At 38.4% G+C, this 25,141-nt stretch overlaps 1 protein-coding gene across 2 annotated transcripts; it reads left to right on the forward strand.

The window, feature by feature from the left end:
• The first annotated feature begins 265 nt into the window (after nucleotides 1-265).
• PPIG (peptidylprolyl isomerase G) lies at nucleotides 266-25,141 on the forward strand. Of its 2 annotated transcripts, none has more exons than XM_030454396.1 (13): nucleotides 266-555; nucleotides 8,689-8,768; nucleotides 8,871-8,945; nucleotides 10,764-10,871; nucleotides 11,374-11,418; nucleotides 13,381-13,468; nucleotides 14,478-14,507; nucleotides 14,599-14,738; nucleotides 20,663-20,867; nucleotides 21,873-22,040; nucleotides 22,581-22,665; nucleotides 23,435-23,571; nucleotides 23,869-25,141. In XM_030454396.1, exons 2-13 carry the CDS (start codon nucleotides 8,708-8,710, stop codon nucleotides 24,986-24,988), a joined length of 2,262 nt encoding a protein of 753 aa, XP_030310256.1. In that variant the 5' UTR covers nucleotides 266-555; nucleotides 8,689-8,707; the 3' UTR covers nucleotides 24,989-25,141. The 2 variants fall into 2 exon arrangements, with proteins under 2 accessions (XP_030310256.1, XP_030310257.1); XM_030454397.1 differs by lacking the exon at nucleotides 266-555 and adding an exon at nucleotides 6,614-6,706.

The raw sequence follows: 25,141 nt of genomic DNA on the forward strand, positions 1-25,141 counted from the left end.
AACCCTTCCAGTACTGTATCGGACGTTTCATTTACACATCCCTTAGCCGTTTTCCGGGATCTTCGCTGAGCCACCCCTCAGCGTCCCGCCGGCAGGGAAAGCCAGCAGTACCTCTGGATATGTGAGGCTCTCTGAGAACACGCACGTACTTGCAAGCGAAGGGCAGAGACCTCCAGCAACACCGATGGCTTCCCGCGCTGCGCCCAGCCCGGCCTGAAGCGGCGGGGCCTGCGCGGGGGCGCGGGAGTGGGCGGAGCGCTTCTGACGAGACCGAAGAGGCGGGCGCCCCCCTCCCCCAACCGCTTCGGCTCCTTGCGATCTGCCCCCGCCGCCTGCCCGCACCCGGGCTGGGATCTATCGCGGCCGGCGACCCCCCCCCTCACCCTTCCCGGGCCGGGGTACCGCTTCCCCTGTCTCCGCGCCCACCCCCTGCCGCGCCGCCCCCGGGGTCGCCCCCTCCCGCCCTTTCCTTCCACTGACGCAGTCTGTGCCGCACCAGCTCTAACATGGCGGCGAGGCGCTGAGGAGCGCGGGGCGACGCGGGCCGCGAGCGGGGTGAGTGCCGGAGCAGCAGCCGGGAGTCTCCGGGATCCGGCGCGGTCACCATGCGGCCCAGCGAGGGCCACGACCTAGGCCGCGGCGTGGGCACCGGGGCTCGGAGGGTTGGTGGTCGCGGCGTTGGGGGGCCTGGACCTCGGTCACGATCGGGGGTGGGAGCCGCCGGCCCGCCGAGGGGATTAGTCCGGCCTGGCGTAGCCCCCGCCGTAGGGCCGGTGTGTGGCAGTCGCGGTTGTCCGCGCTGAGTCCCCGCGCACACACGCCCCCTCGCAAGGCCCGGCGGGGCCGTGTGTGAGGGACGGGTGGGCGGACCGCGGTCGGGGCGTCCAGCGCTTCCCTGGGGGGGGCGCCTGGGGCACCCCAGTTGCGAGCGGCCCCTGAGACGAAAGGGAGTGCGTGAGAAGCTGCGAACGGGGCCCGGAGGCAGGTGGGAGCAGGAGGCGCCGGTGAAGTGGCGGACGGGGCCTGGCGAAAATTGCGCCAGGTGGTCGGGTCCGCCAGGCCGAGTTTTGCCTCCGCAGGCCGGGCACGCCGCGGGTCTGCCCGCCAGCTGCCAGAGCCCTGCTCGGCCTCTCGGGTTCTGCTTGGGAGTTTGAATGAGTCCTTTCTCCTCCCCTAGAAGGCGAAGTAACCGGGCTGTCTGCGTGCCACATGTTCTCCTCCCCTCTGCAGGCCTCTCCTAGGGAAGCGGCACCTATAGGACCTACCGTGGTTGGCAGGAGACTCCTCTGCCTCTCTTTTAAGGGTTTCCCAAGGCACTTTTTGAAAGTAATGACTTTCGGGCTTTTTTGGTTTGCAGCCCCAACCGACCTAAAAGTACTGTATCTGTGATTGTAGTTTGATTTGTTGAGGAGGCTTAGGAGGGAAACGAAATAGTTAATCGTAACTGTGGACTAAGTAGCCATTGCAGTGCTAAAAATTGCCTTACTATTAGAAAAGTACATTCCATAGTGACAATGAAGAGGTCACTTTTGTTAGTAGCTGCCTAATACTTGACCAGTTAAGTGTATTTTAGTAATCATGCAAGACCTGTTTTCAGAAGAACATGAGACCACTCCTGATGCATCAAGTCTGTTTTCAAAAATGCATTTTTTCTTTTGGGAGGTGGTTTTTTTTTCATATTTTTGTTTTATATTGCCTGTAGAAGAAACTTATTTAGACAGGAATAAATTTTTAGTCTTGCTTGAATTGTTTTTTCTTTATCTTTTTTCACCTTGCCTTGTTTCACTATTCCCATCCCTTAATGCATTGGGGTCCAATGTGACTCAAATTTTTAGGTGCTGTTATGATAAAATATGGCGATTACACATGATTTATGAAGCATTGGTTTATCTAAATTCACATAGCTTGATTTATCAGTGTTTTAACATTTTATAAAGACTTAAGTATAGTTTCCTGTATATGAAGTAGATCTGGTGAACATAGAAAGAAAGAAGAAAGAAACATCAGTAATCAGCAGAAAGCACCCTGTGGGACTGTATTTTTTCATTAAGAATTCCCATTTGTCCAGCCCTCTTTTGTAGAAACAAACATTTTTTTTTTAAGTTAGCTAAGCAGTTATCAAGCTCTTATCAGAAGAAGATTAATAATTTTTTCCCTTTAGGATCTCAGAAAATCTGATGATTACGAGGGAATTTGCAGTGAAGAATGTTTTCAGTTTAACTGTTGCAGCATGATGTCTCCACTATCAGTGCACTTTTCATGCATGTGCATTTAGGAGCCGTCTTCCATTTGGAAGCAATCAGTGAGTGCCAGGGAACAAGCCTTGCCATATTTTATAAGGTTTAGGTGGAAGTCTGGGATGAGCCAGGGAAGAGATCTAGAGCTGAAGTAGTAGAGAAAGGTAGAGAACATGAGAATATGTGATAGATTAAGGTCTTATTTTTGTTATGGTTGGCAAATATGGGTCAGCATTAAGACCTGCCTCCTGGTCTTAATGGTCTGCATGGTTTTGCCTTACTCTTCGGAGACAGGGGTAGGATTACACTTGAAATTGAGTTTGGGACTCCTAATTGGTAAATGGATTGGAGATTACAGTAGACCCTTTAAAAACTTTTTTGCTTTCATACAATAGAAAAACTTAACTTTTCCTAGAATTTTATAAGTTCTAAAATACAGAATAATTATTTCAGGGCTGTGCTAATCTGCTTTCAGGTTACAAATAGTAAAATTGAAATGGACATGTTTCTTTGCTGCTTTTGGGGGAGCAGTGAACACCAACAGAGGTGCTTATTTGTGTACTGATGAAACACCCATATTTTTCACTAATCTTAACAGGAAAAAAAAATACTTCCAGTGTAAATTAGATAGTAGAAAATCATTACTAGCTCTCAGCAGCAAAACTTATTTGCTATTGGCAAGCATTTTGTTAGATTTTTAAGCATTTTTTTCACCCTAGGTGTCTCTTTCCTAGGAAAATAAATCAAAGGGCATGATCTAGTAGGAAACTAACTGTATTTCTGCTTATTTAGTTTAAGATAATGTTTCTGCCTTCTCAGCTGACATTTATGTCCATCCAGCTGAGATGTTTTAACTGTGTGTGTATTCCTTACATACTTGAGTGCATGAAAAATAAGTTCATGTTAAGAGTTGCAAAAAATCATACCATGCAGTAGTGTTAGGAGTATATACTAAATATTTACTCAGGACCTAGCTGAGGATGGTATTTTCTTAAATCTCCCTAGAAGCAGAGCTTGTAAAGCAAGCTCTTCCCTCATGTCCATGGAAGACAAAGGTTAATATTGCCAGGTATACCAATTTGGTGAGGTTTTAGGGGGAAAAAAAGTTCAATATCATTGTCTGAAAAAGACTGTCCAAAAAAGCATTATTCTGTAGAAGGAGGCTTGATGAAAAGTAGTGTCAATCACTTTTTGCCTGCAAAAATGTTGAGTCTTTTTTGTGGTAGACTTTTTCTTCCCTTCTCAATACCATTAGAAGGGGCATTGAGGTTGAAAACCTATAATGCATGATTTCTGATGATGAGTAGAAAGTCTCCCTGCATAAATTTCATAGACTTGTGTAGAACAAAATGTTTTATTCTTTTAGAGACGTGTTAAGTCCACACATTTGCAAAGACAGCATGATAAACATGAAATGTTTAGGTGTAGTACTTCCTAAATCTACTGACAAAAAAAAATCTTGTGCTATGAAAAAAAAATTCTTTGTTGTCATTGCTGCTAATTCAGTTTTTTGATGGTGTAACAGAGGAAAAGGTGGTAGCATTTGGGGAAAACTGAGGAAAATTGAGGGTTTCGGCTAGTTGGACTCTTGTTGCTCATACCTGCAGTATCATCCTAACACAGGGAAACTCTGACACAGGAATAGAACTAGGAACAAAATTTCATGTCTCCCATATCACACTCGTAAGTTCATTTCCAGTTTATTCCATACAGGAATGAACATACAGCATTTTCAGTCTGTGGATCCACCATCACTTTAAACTGATATGTGTAACTGCCAAGTATTTTCTTGGAGGAGGGAGGAAGGAATAGTTTTTATGCAGCTTGGTGGCCACTTGTATGAAAGCTAAATATGTGGGTATATGAGCCTTTGCTTCTAGTTATCACCCAACATTATTACTGGCTTCATTAGACTAAAACCACAGCCTCAGTGAATGTGATGTATGTTAGGCATCTGGGTTGTGCATTTGCAATTTCTGGACTCAAAGTTTTGCCTAAAAATGTCATTTCTGAAGATTGCAGATGGCTACTATTTTTGCAATATAAATAGATGTAGTTTTGTCTTCTTGTATTTCTAGATGGCCTGAAACAAAACGCTCGGAATGTGAATGTTTGTGCTTCATTGTTCACTTCATTTGGATGTTGAATTAAGACCAATGCAGAAGTTAATTGTAAACTGATGCAAGGAAACAAAAACAAGGTCAAGACAAAATTAAAAATAGGGACAGATAATGATGACAGAGAAAGAAGCGAAGGAATAGGACACAGTGTATTTCTTTTCTTTCTTTGCTCCATATCTGTTCTGTCCTGTACAGGGACTGAAACACATTGGTAGTCCAATGACTTGTTCAGCATAGTTCCAAGTAAGGGTTTTTTCCCTTGCAGAGTTAAGGAATACCACTGTATTAATGCTTGCTGTCAGCTCTTGTGAGGTACCTGACATGTTGATACTTCAGGTGGTGTGTATCTGTGATTGCTTTCTAGGTCTTTTCAGTCAAAAGGAGCTAGGTTATGTTACCAGGTCTTTACTAGCATAGGTGATTTTGAAAAGAATTCCTCAAGGTGTGTTTTTAAACATATCAACACATGTGACTGATAGTGTCTGGCAGAGAGATGCTCATGAAACTGTTTGAGATGGTTATCTTTTTCCATTGGCACAGATAATATTGAAGAGCAGCTGTCCAGCCTTACCCTAACAAAATAATAATACTGATAGAGGTCTGAAAGGGATGTGAACCCTGACAGGCACAGCTGGTAATGCATTGGTCATGGGTGACAAGAATAAATTTTTTTGGGGTATTTGTTTTATTTCTGAAAGTGGACTTATGGTTCAACCTAAGAGCATATTTCTGTTTGTTGACAGCAAACCTCTCCATAGACACACTGAAGTATTGGGGTGGTGTTCAGTTTTTTGCATTTTTTTGGTTTTTTACATTTTCTACTCTAGACTTAGTAAGAGGCTTCTGAAATGGGAGGTGGTTGAGAATTGTAGGATTGTTGGATATAACTTGGATTGTTATATTGCCTTTTATTACTGAGTTTTGTAAGGAAGAAGTGAGCTGACTTCTTGAATGTCCTTCTGCATAGTACATTTTTGTTGTGTATGTGTAGTGAGCATCTTTTGGGTAGACTATACAGTCACATTCCCTTCACTAGTAAAATTCCATCAAGTTTGCAATTAAAAATTGCAACATACTGTGGGTTAAGAGTACCCACATTGTAATAGAAGAAAAATTTGTAGAGAAATACACGTGTCATGTAAGCCTTATTGTTACCAGGCATATAGTACTATCGAGTGTTACTTGTAATTTTCTGACTTATTTGTGCTAGTTCCGAATTGTTTTTCTTTGTTGGTTCTCTACTTGCTTTTAATGCAGACAAGTTTAAAATTAGCAGTATGTTGTAGATGTGTTTGGTATTGAATACTACATGAACAGAAATTCATAGTTTTTGGATCATTTGTAACTCAGTAGTTTTCCCTGTAGCCTTCCAGTAGAAGAGCTGCCTGAAAAACTGTGCAAATACATCGGTATATTGGAAAATGAACATTCACTTGACTTGTAGGTGGTATAAATGTCACAGATACTTTAGCCTGGTTTATTAGGCAGCACCATCTCAAGAATTAGGTGAATTTACTTGTGCTGATGTTTGTTAAATCAAGGTGTTCATATGGTTGACCAGTTGTCATAATTGTCATTTAGAACCAAGTGCAGCCAGTATTTTATTGGGTGATTTAAAGAAAGTGCAAAAGATGTTGGTGGTAACAGAACACACACCAAACTTCATTTTTTCCAGTGTTCATGACAAAATGTAGAAGTAGAAAAACATCAAATTGAACAAAAATTGATGAAAATATGGATTCAGGTAAAAGTATTTATGTCTGTCTTCTCTGTTCATCACAAAACTGGATTGAAAATTGTCTGACTAGGTACATTGAAGTTTATTTTACAGTTTCACTTTAATCATGATCAGTGTTTGGAATAAAAATTACATAACATTAAGATAGTTTACATTTATTTTATATAGTGATCATGGATACTTCTGTGTTGATCAAGCAATTTGTTTATAAAGGAGTGAAATCCCTCCTCACTGAAGCACTACAACTAAATATTTGAAGTGTGGGCACAGTCTATGGATCAGTTGTGGTACTCGTAAATCACAGTTCAGTTAAAACTGTTGGTTCTATCCCCAAACATTTATTGAAGCATTTATTCTAAGATACATTCTTCCGAGAAAAAAACATTCCTCTGCATCTTTATGCATTTGTATAGTTTATTCTGTTGCTGACAGGATGGGCTGATGGCTGCTGTCCTTGGGGCTGTTCTTGAGGCAGTCTGTACCAGCCCACCTGTCTCATCGCTCCCTGCCCACACTGCCACTTGCCTGGTGCTGCCCCAGAGTTTGTGGAGCAGCGTGGTGAGCTGGTCAGCCTTCTGCTCACCTGACAACATCAAAGATTTGAGTTACAGGTATTTTCTCTGCTTCTCTACCTGGCTACAAATTCTGTTGTACTAATAGAAGAGGTAATTTAGGGAGAGGACCACGGAGACTCAGACAAGCTTGCTGCTTTTGACAGGTCTCTGGGGTTGTGTGAATTAATGTGTTAATAACACAGCTAAGAGAATGTGTAGTGAGTTTCCATGCTAAAAATCACATGAGTTATAAACTACTGCGTGATGTTTAATTTAAATGAGCCCTGCATTGTTCTTATGATTTTCACTGTGTAATCTTGGCAAAATGTGACACTGACTGAGCACAAGCAGAGAGAATATAGACTAACGCAATTACACTCCTGTCTTTTGATCTCCATAGCCTCTTGTTCATAATCTAAGAGTGACAGATGGCAACAATTGAATTTTTCAAGGCTCTTCTGTGGCACAGCAATGAGTGAAGGTCTATGAGAGAATTATGCAGATTATCGGCCAGATTTGATTAGTGCTTCCTGCTGATAAAAAATAATTAGAACTAAAAATTTATGTATTATGTTCCAAAATCTAGAAAAGGTACTCCCGTCTTACACATCTTTTTGCCATAATAGTTTTTATTCCTCTGTGAAGTAATCCAGAGCTTCAGAAAAGGAAAGAATATAATGATTGTACATAGTGTTGGAAGGCTGGAGGTGCAAATGATTTAAGACATTGCTTTTTACACAAAAAGAAAGTGATTTATATAGTCAAAGACAAGGAAAATATTGCATTAAAATTCTTAATAAAGAATCGTAGGTTGGAAAACCTAGGTTGGAAAAACACCTTAAGATCATTGAGCCTATTTGTAAACCTAATGTCTACCTAAGTCTGCCACTAAACTATGGCCCTAAGCACCAGGTCTGCATGTCTTTTAAATACCTCCAGGGATGGTGACTCAAAGGGAAAAGTAATGACTTGAAAGAAAAAGAAATAATGAAAAGCCGAAATCATTTCACTTAGTAGTAATTGTGGAAGAGCTACATCTTTGTGGTTTTTTCATGTAGAAAGCTCTGGAACCTAGTCAGAGCAGCTCCTGAAAACTGCAGTGACAGCAACCCAGGAAGTATATTCCTAAGAAATTGAATACTTTAGTCTTGAAATGACAATATGTTAGTGGTTTGTCAAGTTGTAACCATCCTAAGTTCATTTCCACCATTGTCTTTATTTGTGGCAGAAGTTCTGTTATTTCTGAGCATAGGCCTATGTGACTTGTGGGGTTATTGCTCAGCTACAGCACTTGAAGTTCAGCATCTCTGGCAGTTCATCTTTCTCTGCTTCTAGGCAAGCAGTGTGTTCTCGCTTGAGCAGCTGTAGTTCATGGCCCAAGTAATTAATAGTAACAGAGCTGAGCTGAATTGCTGAATTGGGTTGTGGACTACAGCAGCTGATGTATTCCTGAGGAGAAACAGCCTGATTTGAAGCTGGTGAACTGAGCAGAGGAGTGGGTTGGCATGTGGAGATTGCAGCCTCCTCAGATCCTAACAGGTTGCAAATTAGGCTTTTTAAACACCTGAAAGGCAGTTGCAAAAAGTTTGAGAGCACTAAAGTTGTTTGGTCTCAGAGTTGATTTTTTTTTTTTTTAATTTCCTCTTTGATGCTTATTTTACCTAGGATATAGAATTCTAGGAGCAGGCAACGTAGGTGTTTACCTATACTATCTGGATGGCAAGAAGACTTCAAGCTTTATTATCTTCATACCTTCCAGTAAATTTTCTTTTTGTATTTCTTCACCTGAAGTATGGCACTCAAATTTAATACTGTTGCAGCAAACATGAATAAAGTCTCTCGTTTGGGTCTAGAAAACATGAAAATAACCTAAAATACTTTAAATTTTCAGTATCTTTAAAAATCCTTTTATTTGCCTTTCTTTTTTGAAGGTTTGCTTTTCTGTGTTTTTTGTTGTCTTTGTAAAATGATCTGCATTGACTTACATATAGTTTCACTTCAGAAAAGGAAATGCTAAATGTTATTTTTATTACTTACAGTATTTGAACTTTTGAAGCCATGGGCGTAAAGGTCCAGAGACCTCGTTGCTTTTTTGACATAGCCATCAACAATGTACCTGGTAAGAAACTAAAATATCCACTCAGTAACCTGACATTCAGATATATAAGAAGAATACAAATACAGATTAACTTAATAAAAAATACAATTTTTTTTTTTCCAGCTGGAAGAGTGGTCTTTGAACTGTTCTCAGATGTATGTCCAAAGACATGTGAGAATTTTCGCTGCCTTTGCACAGGTTTGTAGATTTTAATTTAATTTGTAATTTTTAATGTAATACCATGTTATCTAGTTTGATGTGTATGTATATTCCTGAGGTATGTACAAAAATAAGTATGTAAAAACATGGGTTCTTGGCATCTCTAGTGATGTAGCTGATTGCTCATATGTATCTGATGTAGAATCAGAGCTGCTATAGCTTTGGCTTAGCGTGTTACAGGGAGTATATGCTTATCAACTTTAAATACAGACACAGTAAGCTGATTTTCCATTACTAGCATAAGATATTACTGTTCACATTATATAACATCATCCAGTCTTGAAAGGTAGCCAATAAGAGGTTAACCATGCAGAGAGACTTACTTTTTAGTCTTGTGATAGTTTGAGGTGTTGGAAAGGTACTGGCAGTATTCATTAGTTTTTTTCATTTTAATTTTTCTTAGTTGATAGAAACTGGTGACTTCCACTCACTGAAATTCAGATTCTCTTGAACAAAGTACTGAGAAGATTCTCTCCTGGAAGCATGTCCAAACAGAACTGTTGCCCTGTGGACTGCCTGCATTTTTTGAAAATGCTGTCAGTTTTGCAAAACTTAAATCTATTATCACAATAATAGTATTGTGAATACATAAATAATATATGTGCTTTCTGCCTTCAGAATTTTCTGCTTCCTTTCCCTCCAGCTCTGTTCTTTTTCAGGTCATGGTTCTGTAGGTGTTGGTACCGATTCACTCAACAGTACTCACATGATCTGAATCAGGTGTGGGTGCATAGTTGCATTTATGACAAGTTAACTACAACACTTAGTGCACCATTCATATCTGCAGGAATGTAGGTATTACCTGACCTGGTGTTTTGTTTACAGGCTCAAAGTCAGATTATCAAAGTTTGATAACTAATATGAACCATCTTTTTATAGCTGTGAATGTTACCATGTGACCATGGCATTTTTGATCTGCTATCAGTTGCCCATAAGTCAGATTTGCTGGATAAAGGAGTTATTCCCTGCTTTAAATTTTTGACTTGAAGTCTTTCAGCAGCATTTCAGGTTGGGAGCCAAGTACTGCTCGATCCAGCTACTTAGTTGCTGACATTCAAAATAATGTACTGAATTACTTTGCTGCTTTGATGTATTTAAGAAGAGTGAGGAAAATATATGGGCAGAGTGTTTATGATACTGATCATCAGCAAATTAATTTGAATCTTGACTTTGTTTTCCTTAATTTTTTTCAGGCAGTTTTGAAAAGTATATGTTGGCTCTGCTGTTCCATTTTGCTAACTCAGCAGAGACCTTATCTATTTGAGGGTAACAGGGAAAGTAGATAGTATTGTAGCTGCAGCAGAGACTCTGCATGTGGGTTTTGAGCACTGGAGCTGACACGAGGGAGGAAGATGGCAGTTGTACTCATGAGTGGGGGAGGGAACGAGATTCCTTCCCCCGGCCTCCTTGTTTATTTTTGTGATCATCTTCTATGGTACCATAACCTTGCCCTGTTTTAAGAGAAGATCTGAGTGTTTCTTGCATACTTCTGAGCAATAACAGTTATCTTAAACCTAAACTGGTGTTTAATTTCAGTCAACTTGGATGGAAGGGGACCAGAGTTTTATACTAATGTCAGTAAGGTGTTTTTCTGGTATAATTGTAGAGACAGAAGGTAGCTTCTGCTCTGCTTACTTAGATGGTGGTTTCTTATGGTATTACAGATATGTGTCTGCCTCACAGGCTAATTATTCAGAACTTAGTAGACTACTTTGATAAAGTGCCTAGGTAGCATTTTTTGTACTGGAGGTTTTATAGGAAAAGAGAGTAATTTTGTTTTTTCCTTTCCTCCTTTAGGTGAAAAGGGTACAGGAAAGTCCACCCAAAAGCCATTGCATTACAAAAGTTGTCTGTTTCACAGGGTCGTGAAAGATTTTATGATCCAAGGTGGTGACTTCAGTGAAGGTATTATATGAGTCTTTGGAGAAAACTTTAATGCTTATCTAATGGGATATTGCAGAAGTTCCATGTATTATCATTTATTTATTTGTGTGATTCAACTGCTTTTTTTACTTTTTTCTGCTAAAGAGCCTTTCCACAAAAACTTACATAACAAACTTACATAAATGTGTACATGTGCATGCCCACACACACTTTTGCTCCATTATCTCTGTACTCAGAGCACTAAGTACTTTCTTTTGAAAGATTTCAATATGAGGGTAAAATATTACATCTGCTGCTGGGAAGCACAGAAAAAAGGGAGACTATACATGGGAGAATACCTTCTTGTTTCCAAGTTTGTTTTGGGACTATGAAGATGCATCTTGATCTTCCTTGCGTATCTTGAATAATAATGCCAGTGACTGGGATGCAACTGATTAGAATTCTGTATTATGACACACTTTCTACATACTGTGACTGTTTTATCACTGCTTTAAGTTCTAACTGTCACTTTCCCTCTTTCAAGGAAATGGCAGGGGAGGAGAATCTATTTATGGTGGTTTTTTTGAAGGTAAGAGTTTTGTCAGTCTGCTCTATTTTGGTCTTGCTGTAAGCAATCAGTTTTCCATCCTGTAGCTTCTGTTTTGTAATCCTTTACTCTGTTGCTTTTAAGATTTTGTGTGGTCTTAGAGGCCTTTGACATTCGAGTTGGTTCTTCTGCTTGAAGATATGAACCTTTTTAATTAATGAAAAATCAAAAATTAACTCCTTTGCATTTGTCCATTTACGAGATCCATATTTTGTGACTGTTTTTAAACATATACTTCCGGCGTTAGCAGCTAGCTAAAATTTGGGGATTGTCTTTTCTTTCAGTGAAAAGGAAGGGGTGATGGAGTTGGGTTTCCTTGCAAATGTTTATTTAAAAGAAAGCATAAAGCCATGCTTTTCTTGAATGCAAGAAGAGTTAGTGATAAAGAGGTCATGTTTTCCCACAGTCCTGGCTCTTTTTCAGGCATTGTTGCAGAAGTACCTCTTTTGCACTCAAGCATGTTTCTCAGCCTGAGTTTGTCCAAAATATAATGGAGCATCTCTTGTGATTCTTGGAGCAGTTTTTGTATTGAACCTAAAACCATGTGATGGCCAGCTGCCACCAGCAGGAGTGGTTATGCTCATCAGTCCTCCCTGCCACTTTGCTTTTAACATTGGTTCTTGTCTGAGCTTGCAGCAAATGATCAGAAGAATTATGATTTGCTGGGTCAAAGCTAGAATTTTATATCAGACCTTGAGTTGAATCAACAGTTTGCAACTGCCAAAAGAGGGAGGAGATCTTACCTTTCACTGACTCTGATTCAGATCAAACCTTGAGCTGTTTCAACTTACTAAAATGCCCAAAGACTGTTATAGAAAAAAAAAAATCATTTATTTCTGTACTAGTGAGCCAACCCAATTCAAATATTTGGAATGCATCAGAACCAACACAAGTGAGTAGCTGGGTTTGAGGAAATGTATGTCTCGGGGACGTGTAAGAAGGAGCAAAACCTCTACTTGCTTCGACTGTTGTAAGAAGGCTGTTCAGCTTGACTACAGTATGAATATTAGTTTGTGGGAGTTTATGCTTTTGTGGATCCCTTAACCAGGTAGCCATAGGATTACACTTGATGCTATGCTACATAGCAATTGTACAGGTGACTGGAGAGTCAGTGGGAATGTCCCCTTCACAGTCACATCACATTTCATAGCCTTATGGATAGCATACTGTTCTTCCTTCCTAATGCTTGCTTCTGCCTTTGATATCTAAATGCTATTGAGCAAACTTCCTTTGTCTGGAGAGTTTGAACCTCCTGACAGCCTTTATGCTTCTTTGGGAAAGGAAGGAGGTAGGATATCTTACAGATGTCTTAAATGAAGACTAGTGATTACATTTCACAGTTTCTTTGGGACTTAGGTTGAACTGTTAAAATTATTTGCTTATCAGAAGAAGGATTCATTCTAGTTAAACTTACTTTCTTAATAACTAGTCTGGTACATTCATCTGTGTGTCTGACAGAAAAACAGAAGTTGTCTGAAATTTCTATCAAACTAGATATCCATGTGTGTTAAATAATAATAAAACAACAAAACTACTTGAAAATTAGGGGTTTCTTAGTAGTTAATGCACATCTACAAAAGTACTGCTCCAAAGAGGTAGTGATTAGTGATGTGCTGAATAGAAAGAGCAACAACTTGAAATTATGAGGTCTCTGCCAGTGTTGGTAGGAAACAAATGTCTTGAACAAGAATACTGATTTTTTTAATTATTATTATTATTTTTAGTGTTTTGTTTTATTAGTGCATATTCTTCCTTATTAAATTGCATTATTTAGAATGGGAGGAATATTATATTTTTAAATTAGCTATAATTTTGAATCTTTTTAAATACAACTTTTTACTGAAGTGACTATCAGATGTGTTTAATTAGGATGAGTTTACTTAGATTATAACATTTATATAAACATACGTGATGTATTTAAAGTAATTGAAAAAATTTCTTTAGATGAAAGCTTTGCTGTAAAGCACAACAAAGAATTTCTCCTTTCAATGGCCAACAGAGGGAAAGACACAAATGGTTCGCAGTTCTTTATGTAAGTATTGCACTGTAAAGGTAATCCTTTTAAACACCTCAGACTAGCTCTTGTGTAAACCCAGAGTTAATGTTTTCTCACAAAGTTGCACAGAAGTAGGCATTTTCCTAATGTGCTGTTTAGGGAACCTGGCTGTTTTTATCTCTTTTCAGTTAGTGCTTATTGTCTGTGCAGAAGAGCTTCTGGTAGTTTTCAGTAGCTGTGTTCTAACTTGGGGCAGTCAAGCAAACAAACATGTTGGTTCCTTGTAGAAATCTTGTCCTCTTTTTGTAATAAGTGTTGTGTGGAAGGAAGCAAAACAGCTAGGGGGCATCTCAAAAAGTAATGTAGGTTTGGGTTTTTTTGTCACAAAATAGCTTTCCAATGCAATCTCATTTACAGTTAAAACTTAAATTGTTAAAATACATTGCAGTAGAGTCTTCTTAAATCTAAAACATTCTTGAATTACATCTGTCTTACCAGTGTTTCATGACCTTAAGTAAAATGGTGAGTTGTCCATGTTGCCATTAGGCTCCTTTTTTTTTTTTTCTGACTGTATTTATCCCAGTTTTTTTATACTTCTGCCATGGCTGACATATGTATGCCTTAGTAATGCTACTGTAGGGGAAAAGAGAGAAATTCAGTTTTACTTATATGTCATATAATCTATACATCCAAATATTTTTTCCTCCTCTGATTTCTGATTTTTTTTTTCTAATGAATACACTGTTAATGTAATTTAATAAATAAAATACTATATCCTATATGAGGATGCGGTTTCAAAATTTATGGGCACTTTGGTTTGTTCATTAAAATGTGATAAAGTAATTAATAGAATAGGTAGTTTAATATAAAACATGAAGTATTTGAACTGCATACAAACCTAAAAAAATAGAGAGTTTGTTAATTTTAGTTGTTCACTCATAATAACCTCCACCTTCATATGTGTATATGACATGATTAAATGCTGGCTGCTTTTCACTAATACTGACTTTGTTTTTCTCTTTAACTTAAAATCTGGAAACAACAGAACAACTAAACCTACACCTCACTTAGATGGGTAAATATCTCTTACCTTCTTATGTTTGTTTGGGGAACTGGCTTGAGAAAATGAAGTACTAAGAATTTTTACTTTTGTTTAAATTCTTCAGACATCATGTTGTTTTTGGACAAGTCATCTCAGGTCAGGAAGTTGTGAGAGAAATAGAAAACCAGAAAACAGATGCATCTAGTAAACCATACGCTGAAGTACGCATACTGAGTTGTGGAGAGTTAATTCCAAAATCAAAAGGTAAAGTTGAATGGTACATTTATGTAGATGCAGACTATGAGGTAATTTTGCTCATTTTCTTCCCTGTTGTCAGCTTATAAAAATACTTCGAAACTAATTTGTGATGGATGGAGTAGAGTGTTATGGTAAGAAGATTGGTGAAGTCTGACTTGATTTGTTAACTGCTGCTTTTTTTGCAGGTTTTGAACTTGCTTCGAGTTTCTTCTGGGTAAATCTTCAGACCAGGCATTTAGAGTAGAACCTGGAATTGCCCTTAAGAAGAACCCTCTTAAAGATACTGTAAATTATATTCTTTATCAGGAGTGTGATAGAACCTGCCTTTCTTTCTGGAAAGAATACTCTGCCATTCCAGAGCTGAGCGTGGTACTGGAGATTGGATTCTGCTTACAAAGGCTCAGTCTAAGGTGTTGCTGTCACTCTGGAGAATTTCTTTTGAGGAAACCCAGGGTGCATGTTTGGTAGGAGCTATGATATGAATCATCACACTTTTTTGTTCATAGCACCTTCTGCTGATTCACAGTTTGAAAGGTTTCACCAAGGATATTGGCACCTTCTGCTGATGCACACCGTGAAAGGTGTAACCAAGGATATTGAACAAGACAGTTACAGTTGTTTCTTTGGCCTAAGAAAAAAACAGGCATTCAAACTTGAAGTTCTTAGTTTTTCCTCTGTTTTTTGATGTAATTCTGTGTTTACCTATTGTGATGCCTGGCAAAATGGCTTTGGAGTCTGAAGTGATCTCTTCAATACTTCAATTCAAACAAAGTTGTCTTATGGCTTCTTACGACTTCTCAAAGGTTCTAGAACTCACAGACTAACTCATAAATCACCCTTTGTTGTAGGACATAATTTTATTTTTCTGGACAGTACCTGGGACCAGTTAGAAAATGTGCGAATGGTATAAATTAGAAAATAAAACAATACATATATAGAATTAGTCACACTAGTGGTTGAGATATCCATTCTGTATATATCTCTTCCTTGGCTTGCCACACTCTGATTTTATTCTAGAACATTTGGAATGCAATGACTAAAGGGAAGGTTTTGCACTGAGCAGTCTGACTTAAAGCCACTAGGCAGGGCTTTGAAGTACTTGTCATCAAAAGACTTAATAAAATAGTTACAAAAGTGGTTTTTTCCTATTAACTTACCCTAGAAGAAAACAAGCTTCTGGAAAGAACTGACTGGTCTTACCAATTTGTCTGTGTTCTCGTTCCTCTTTGCTTCAGTACTTCTGGGATCCTGAAGACTCTGCTTACTGTAGCTGGTCTGGTGTGCCATCAAGGGAAACTGATGCCAGGGTGCTGGTGTAGCCCACTGAATTGACTATATAAGGCACAATACTAGATAATGGTGGGCAGCAGGAGTGTGTGGAGAGCTGGAGGTCTTGGGAACCAGGATCATGCAAGTGGAGGACAGGGCTGAATGTGGTGAGATGTGCATTAATGCAGTGACAGCCTGATGAAGGTGCTGCCTGACAGACCAGGATGGGAGATCCTGGATGATCCAGGTGATCTTGCTAGTGAAAGGGAAGGGCTGTCTGTAGGACCTGCAAAGGGAAATGCATCACTGCTGGGAGTGATTGGTTGTATGGCTGGGAAGTTTTGTGAAATGTACAACATAAAACCACTGGTGAACTGTGCTGACTTGAGGCAGTAGAGGTAGGAGGAACAGTTTGTCATCACATCAGCAGAAGGAAACTTGTGAAGCTGTAGTCCAAATCTGACAAGTGGAGCAGAGGAGGTCCTCTCAGTATGTGGAAGATGCCAGGGAATCCAGATAGGAGGAGCATCTTCTGGGAAGGTGAAGTGGTGTCCCAGGAGATCACCAACAGTGTCATCTAAACAGTGGACCTATTTATGGCACATTACAATGGGAGACCAGAGGGAACTGATCCTGTGCAATGCGAGGCAGTCACAAGAGTTGACTGCTTCTAAGAATTTGCTGTTAAGACAGGGGAATAAGGAGGCTGCAAGTGAGGAAAGTATCGTGGCAAATCTCTGTGAGAGGATAGAGTATGATAGCAAAGGGGGCTTAAGCTAAAATACATGTTGTATGAGCATGTCTGGTAGGCTGAAAGAAGTTAGACAAGTCTTTATGGAACAAAAATAGAACTGATATTTCTTGTGTTTATCAAGGAAGCCAAGATGGTGCTTGGAGAAGAATCACTCTTAATAGATAGAGTCACACATAGTAAAAGTTAGGTGCTTGGTAGGAATGCTTTTGCTCTTAGGTAAAGTTGAGGAAAGGTTATAGGATCTCTGGGTATCATGCTAAATATCCAGATGAAGTGCTATGTGAAAGAAGCACAACTATTCGTATAGAATGAGAACAAGTACAATATTGCACAGGGCTATATCAGCAACTCTCACCAGGAATTGGAGAGGACGAACACTTAAGTGGAATGTATGTTGTCTTTTTTTTTTCCTTCTGTTTATTATTATTCCTCAGAGTAGGAGGAGTTAGTGAAATAGATCAAACGAAGCTAAATTATAAAAGAAGAATCACTTTTGCCAAGTGGTATTATTTTTTAGAAAATCCTAAAGTTGCAGGCAAAATCCTGAAAGCTAGGGGGCTAGAAAAAGAAAGCCACGTTGTAAGCCAATATGGACTAACTAAACTAATACAATTCTCAAGGAAAAACTGTGGAACAAGTGGCACAATACTGATTTTCTTAAAAACAGGAGCTTGACACCAATTGACAAAGTTTTGTAGAAGGGCGTCTATTCAAACAGTGGTTGCTGAATTGTTTGAGATCATACTTTGGTTAATCAAAGGTATATCTGGGATATTTTCAAGAACGTGACACTGGCACTGATTCAAAACCAAATAAAATTAAACAGCTTTGTGCATTTGGCACAAAAAAAGGCATTTAACAAAAGCCTCCAATGAAGACTTCTTGTGAAAAGTGTATTTCTAGGGTATTATGCACAGAGCAGTGTGAGGATTGATTAATGATCTTCCTAGATGTTATAGAGGTCCCTATAGAATGACTGCTTATAAAAGTGTGCTTTTTGCAATTAAGGCAGATTATCATTGCCTTCATAATTCATCAAAGAACAACATTGGAATTAGGTCATTCGACCACTAATTTCTTCAAAAAAAAAAAGTATCAGTACAAAATACCAAACACTGATACAGAGTACAAGGTTACACAATTAAGAATCATGAAATATCTACAGAATAAGAGCAGTCAAAGTGGTGATTCTGGTAAATCAGGTCTTACATGGACTTAAGATCTTTGTGTCTTCTTTCCTCTTTTCTTACCCATTCAACCCCTGAAGTACTCGTTTCTTCTGCAAGCTTGTCACACACGGTTGGCCCCCTTTCTGCAAGCTGCTTGGTATGAACAGTTGTTTCAGACATTTCTGTTCAGATTTTTTTTTCTTCTAGTGAAACTGGCCACAAGGTAGAAACTCTTGGCTTTAGCTGAAATTGTTCAAAATGAAAGTATAGGTGGCCTTTTTTTTTTTTCTTCTCTATTTTTTTCTTTCCTTTTTCCTCTGTCTTCCTCTGCTATTGCAGTTGTGTCATAGGTTGCTTGCTTACGAAATGGGGGGGGAAAAAAAAGACCCTATACTCTGAGCAGTAGGGTGGTTAAGCACTGGAGGAAATTATTGGGGAGAACATGTCCAGATATCTTGAAGTAAAGAAGCCTCTTTTTGGAGGCTGCTGTAGTCCAACACAGGTCCTTGGACTTGATATCAGGTAACTATATGAACGTCACTGATGTGAATTACAGAATGAGATCATCTGACTTCAGTGCGTAAGCCTGGCTGCTTCTGGCCAGGTCATTTTTTCCTTTCAAGTCAGGAGTCTGATACCATGGAGCTAATGTTAAGACTTGCTACAGTCTGTAACAAGCTGATGTGGAGAGTGCTTGGCTGTGACATGCAGAGTGATCACATAATGCATGAAGTCTGGCATATACTATAGGTCACAGTGAATGAAGTAGGAAGTGATATATCTGTTTAAGATGTGGTCACAAGTTGAAACCTGATCCTGAAGTTAATGACTGTAAATAGAAATCTTTTTTTTTTTTTTTTTTCTTGCTGACCTTCATGCTGCAGGATTGGTTTCATTTGTTGTTGTGATCTGTAATTGGCCAGTAGCAGGTTGGTTCAGTATGCAATATAGCATTTGCTGCTGGACAGATATCATTAGATGTGACCAGAAAGCATATCCCAGACCTCATGCCAGATATTCTGTTTTTGTTGTGTAAACAGTCCTGGCCTTTTTGCTCTTGGGTTGTTAGGGGTTTTGTTTTGTTTTGTTTTTTCTTCTTGTCATTTCTCTCCCTACCTACTGTATGATTTCACGGTTCATCTGCCATTTATGTTATTTACTGCATGTTAAATATCACATTATGGTTGTTGAGGTGTAGTTACTCACAAACCCACCTCCATTTTTACCTGTTATTTACTCATTTTAAAGTAGTAATTAAGACATACCTAAGCTTTTTACAAAAATGCAGATGAAACTTGCAAATAGTTTTTTACATACAGATACAGGAGGGGGAAAATACAGGAAATAACTGTGTTTATTGGTGCCTTAATCAGACATTTATGAAATTTTCTTGGAGGCATCTTCTTTTGCCTGAAGACATGTAGGAAACAGTATGGTGCAATGTAATGGGTTTGTTTGGTTTTTTTTTGAAGGTGAAAACCTAAAGTGGTGAGTAGATAAGCATTTGAAAGTGTCTTGGCACATAGAAATTAGTTAAATTCTTCAGTACTCTTTGTGTTCATAGTATTCAGAGCTCAGACCAGATTCCTCTTTGTGTTTGGATGTCACCAGGCTTCTTCGATTAAAATTAGTTTAGAAATCGTTCAGTTTCCTTTTTATAAATATGTTCTTGTTACACTGTGTATGTATATGTATTTAGACAATCTAAAACTGATAAAAATATTACAGATGCTTTTTATTAAATACAGTGTGCTTTATAAATATTAAGTGCTTTAATAAGGATGTTGAGTAAAAGTTTGAGAAAAGAGATCAGGTTTGTTGGTTTGGATCAACAAGGGAAGTAAATGAGACATCTGTCTTTTGGAAGTTCTAACATCATTGGATGAGAACCAGTGGATTTAAATCAAGGCTGTCCTAAATGGGTAAGACAAATTGCTAGCATATACTGCACCCATAAATTACAAGAAGACTTTATACCTAATCTATGAAGTACAGAGGTTATCAGAGTTTCAGTTGGTTGTCAGGCTTTTTGGTAATCTGTATCCAATGAGGCTTGTGAATAAACACATAGAAAACACCATTAAAAAAGTCACTGTAGAAGGCATGCCAATAGGACTTATGTCTGTAATGCTAATCTGAAAAATTAATGCAATTTAGTTCAATGGGAATAAATTTCATCCACCATACCAGTGGGGGGGTTCAGTAATGCTATAAGGAAAAAAAACATATTCATGAAGAGGGTGACCACAATAGGAGAGGCCAAAATGCTCTACTTAACTGCCTCTGCTGAGAGTTTTCTGCACCACTGTTACCTGAATTAAGCCTCAGATAGCTTGCCAACATCCAGACCTTTTATCCCAGCCAGTTCTTTCAGAAGCAAGTGTGAAGGGGAAATCTTAAACCACTGTATGTATCACTGCGTTCTGAGTGGGAGATCTGAGGGAGTTGATTACTGACTGGATTGCTAGAAAAGATACTGGCTATGCTGCTAGCATTTGATACATTAGAGCTTAGTAAATAAAAAATGCTGGAAATTTCTATGTATTTCTAGATGTATTCTTTATTGTCCATGAGAGAAACAGTGTTCTCTCAGAAATTTCAATTTGTTCTTAAGTATTTTGATGAAGTAGTCTTGTGACACAATTAAAAGGTCAGGCAGGTAGTAGATGAGTTGATTTTCTGAGATTTATTTAGAAGTCTTTGATATTAAAATGTGCTTTTGTTATTCTGACCTAAAGCCAAGAAAGAAGAAAAGAAAAGACACAAGTCGTCTTCCTCATCCAGTGACTCGGAAAGTTCAAGTGATTCAGAATCATCTTCTGATTCATCAACGGATTCTGAGAGTGCTTCAGAGGAGAAAGCTAAAAAACGAAAAAAGAAACACAAGAAAAATTCCAAGAAACATAAGAAAGAAAAGAAAAAGAGAAAGAAAAGCAAGAAAAGGTAAATTTTTATGTTCGTTTTGTTACACGTACAACATACAGTACAATTTTCTGGATGTATAGCTATAAAGTAGAATTCCATAACTACTGCAGTAGGTATTTCAAAGTTAGGGAGGCAATTGGTTTCTGTATACAAGCCTAAATTTTTCAGATATGATGGCAAAGGATAAGTGTCCATGTGCATACGTGCTGCAGCTTGTAGAGAAATGAAGGACTGGACTAAGACTTAGCTGTATTTGGCTTGTAAAGTTTCAGGAGTGCTTGGTTGATAGCATATTTCCATAAATTCACTTCTGTAAGAATGCAGTTTAAATTGCATACGGTGAGACTTTGAATGTAATGTGCAGGAATAAAAGCAAAACTAAACAAAAAATTAACATACTTAATATTATTTCTGTCTGATAGGCCAGAAGTCCAGCAGTTTCACTGGAAGATAATAAAAGTCAAAAAGCACTCTTGCTTCTGAAAATGTTATGTCTTATCTAACAGTTTTTTCTTATAGCTCAGTATGAGATACAAGTTTTGTCAGTGCAAGCCACATTTTCCTAAGCTAGCAGTAAGATGTAGGAAATGTTCACTCAGAGCACTTGTGCCTAAACATTGTTCTGTGGGAGTAGGCCCATTTCACACAAGTTTGTTTATACCAACTGCTGAGAATTACAGTAGTTTGTAGCCAGTTACATATGCTAGTATAAAATCTGAATTTGACTCCATTTATATTTTTTTAAAGAAAATAAATTGAAATTAAAAGGCTCTGTCTAAATAGAGAGTAAATGTATGCTCAGTATTGCACCATTGGAGTTCATAGTTAAACAGTGTTGGTCAGAAATCTACACTACAGTTTTATATTTTGGAGCAAATATATAGAGAAAAAAGGTTGCTACTGAAAAGGTTCCATTTCCTGAGTTTCTTCTGGTGGTATCATTGTGTATTGAATTAAGAGAATTTCCTAACTATTTAAATACAACTCACTTTAAGTATTAATATTTTATATATAAAAATAAAGCTCATCCAGTGAAAGTGAAGAGGAAAACCCTGAAGCACAGCCACTGTCTACTGTCCGTCCTGAAGAAATTCCTCCTGTACCTGAAAACCGGTTCCTCATGAGGAAAAGCCCTCCTAAAGTAGATGAGAAAGAAAAAGACAGGAAAAGCAGGGAGAAGGAAAGAGAAAGGTAATAAATACATCTGGTTTGAGTCTGGCAGTACACTGACAGTGGTATGGTCACATTACTGTTTTAGGACTCCTGTGTTAAGAGAGTCCTTTCCCCATTAAACAGTTCTGTGTTGTGAGCAATGCTGAAGGAAAAAAATCAGATTTTCAAGTTCATTCGTAGCTGTTGTCATTGTCCTAGCTCAAAGGTTTAGTGTGAGAAAATTGTTTCAGTGAATGAAAAATTCAAAATTACTGATTGAAGAAAAAATAAAGTATACTGCAGTTTCATTTAGAATTTATCAGAACTGTCTGAACTGAGTGTATAATTTGTTCTTTCAGAAATAGAAAAATATGGAAATCTTGTAAAATTTTTTATGGTCACAAAATCTGAGGTTTTTACTGTGTGGCTGTTACCATCTGCCCTGAAGATAAAAATTAAAATTAAATTTGTATTTTCATTTAGTTTCATTTCTGAGGAGGCCTTACAATTGCATTTATTTTTTCTTTGCTTCTTCCTTTGATTTTATAAACAATATAACTTTTATTAAATTATTTTTAGTAATCTATCGAATTCACAGTCAACGTACCAGAGGAGGCTGTTAGTTACCAGATCTGGAAGGAAAATAAAAGGAAGAGGACCAAGGGTAAGTTTTTACAATCTTTTCCCCAAAATAAACAAAGTGGTACTGCTGGTGTTACTAACATTTTGCATTAGGATGGTTGATTTAAAAAAATAAAAAGGCAAGATTTAAGGTGCATTATAATTGAAGAGGGGGAAGGAAAGCATTTTTCTTTGTGTTACTGTAATATTCTGTGAATTAGTGAGTGGAATTGGCTCAAAAAGGGTTCTAGTCAACACCAGACTCAATATGACATCAGTGCCATGAGTGTGGGGAAGATTTTTCCCCTTCTTGGCAGGAGGGAGCAGTCAGATTCGTTCTTCTGATTTTGTGAAATGGTATGCTATACACTGCTTGTAGCAAATATTTTTAGTAACTGAAGTCTCTATCCCTCCACCTTTCAGTAAAAACCTTAAAGACAAGTGAAGTATTAGTGTTCCTTGTCAAACAGTTCTGAGAATTTTTGCTGTTAGAAAAGTGAGTTAAATTTGTGTTAATTAAAAGTAACAGGAGAAGACCTCTCAGCAGAAAACTCTGAAATAGAAGTTACCTTAAAAATAGTTACTTGATCAGACATTGTATAGCTTGTTACTTGGTCAGATATTGTGTTCCTGGTTTAGCTGAATATAAAACACATTTTTCGGTAAGGTAGTAACTTATCAATGTAAACTTGGTGTGTACATGTGAAGTGTCATGTTAGGTGCTGTGTAAAATTGGCTGTCAGAGGTAGAATTCTTGCTTAGCTGTCACTACAAGTGAATATCAAACCAAATTGTCTCATTTTTCTCTCAAGCGTTACCGGACACCTTCCAGATCCAGGTCAAGAGATCGATTCCGACGCAGTGAAACTCCTCCACATTGGAGGCAAGAAATGCAAAGAGCTCAAAGAATGAGGGTGTCTAGTGGAGAAAGATGGATAAAAGGGGACAAGTAAGACTTTTTTTTTTCTTCTTTCTGGATTATTTACAATGAAATATATTAAAATTAATAAATACCATCTTAGATTTTTCAATTGCAGTTACTTCCAAAAGAACAGAGTGCTGACTTGGTTATACTATTACTCAAACTGCATCTGATTTTCATTGTAATACTGTAAATACATAGTTATTAATACAGCTGACGCAGTGTGATTTAAATTCCTGTTGTGAGGCTGTCTCACTACTGACTTAATGTTCAGAGTGGTGGGGATTCAGAATATTAAAAATACTGTGTCTTTCTCTCTCCAAGGAGTGAAATAAATGAGAACAAGAAAGATAATCAGAAAAGCCCGGGAAGAGGAAAAGAGAGAAAAATGTCAGACCACAGGCAAGTTTCTGAAAGTCCAAACAGAAGAGGGGAAAAAGAGAAGAAAAAGGATCACAAATCCAGCAGTAAAGACAGGGAGGCAAGAAGGAATTCAGAAAAAGACGACAAGCATAACAAAAGCAAGGCCAGGAAAAGAGTAAAGTCTAGAAGCCATAGTAAAAGCCGAGAGAAATCAAAAAGTAAAGAAAGAGACTCTAAGCACAGCAGGCATGATGAGAAGAGAGTAAGATCAAGAAGCAAAGAGAGAGACCATGACAAAGGCAGAGAAAAAGAAAAGCGCTATGATTCTAGAGGGAGAGATAAAGAAAGAAGTAGGAGCAAGGAGAGAAGCAGAAGGGCAGGCTCAAGAAATAATGAACAAGACCATAGGAAGAGTAAAGACAGGGAGAAACGTAAGTCAAGGAGCAAAGAGCGTGAGCATGCTAGGGGAAAACACAGTTCCAGCAGCAGAACAAGGGATCGGAGCAAAAGCCGAGACAGGGGTAGGAGGGGAAGATCAAGAAGCAGAGACAGAGATCGCAGTAGAAGTAAAGACTATTCCAGGAATAGGGATAGAGAAACGAGACGAAGAGGAAGATCAAGAAGCAGAGAAAGGAGAGGTACACCAGATAAATACAGGGGAAGAGAAAATAGGAGGAGGAGAGAATCAAGGAGCTCAGAGAGGGAGGAAAGTCAAAGTAGGAACAGGGAGAGGTATTCAAATAGAGAAAGTAGAAGCTCATATAAGAGGAATGATACTGAAAACCAAAGGAAGAGGCGTTCAAAAAGCCGTGAAAGTAGCAGTCCTGAATCCAGTAAAGAAAAGAAGTCTAGTAAAGATCAGGATAGAAGTCCAGACTCAAAAAAAAGACCAAGTAGCAAGGAGGGAGAATCAAAAAAGACATATTCACGCAGCAGTAAGGAAAAGGAAAAGACCAGATCCTCAGCAGAAAAAGAAATAAACCAAAAATCCAGGAGTCAGGAAAGAGATCATGCCCCTAGTAAGGATAAAAAGTCTGATCACGAAACAAGTCCTGGGACAGATGACGACAGGCATGGATGAGTTTGTGGACTTACTGTTTCCGTTGTCTCGAAGTTTTAGAGACATTTTGGGGAACGCCTTTTTTTAAGATGTGGACTTCAGTTTGGTCTTTTGATAATCTTAAAACCTGGATCATTTGTACTGCTAAAGTTTTAATAAACTTGAAATGAAAAA

The sequence above is a fragment of the Calypte anna genome, chromosome 7 (assembly GCF_003957555.1).
Source record: "Calypte anna isolate BGI_N300 chromosome 7, bCalAnn1_v1.p, whole genome shotgun sequence".
In the NCBI taxonomy this organism is placed as follows: Eukaryota; Metazoa; Chordata; class Aves; order Apodiformes; family Trochilidae; genus Calypte; species Calypte anna.

Coding starts and splice junctions, on each gene's coding strand:
- PPIG (XM_030454396.1), top strand. CDS start 8,708: ATGGGCGTAAAGGTCCAGAGACCTCGTTGCTTTTTTGACATAGCCATC. Junction 11,419..13,380: donor TTATGGTGGTTTTTTTGAAG/GTAAGAGTTTTG, acceptor AAATTTCTTTAG/ATGAAAGCTTTGCTGTAAAG. Junction 14,508..14,598: donor CCTACACCTCACTTAGATGG/GTAAATATCTCT, acceptor TAAATTCTTCAG/ACATCATGTTGTTTTTGGAC.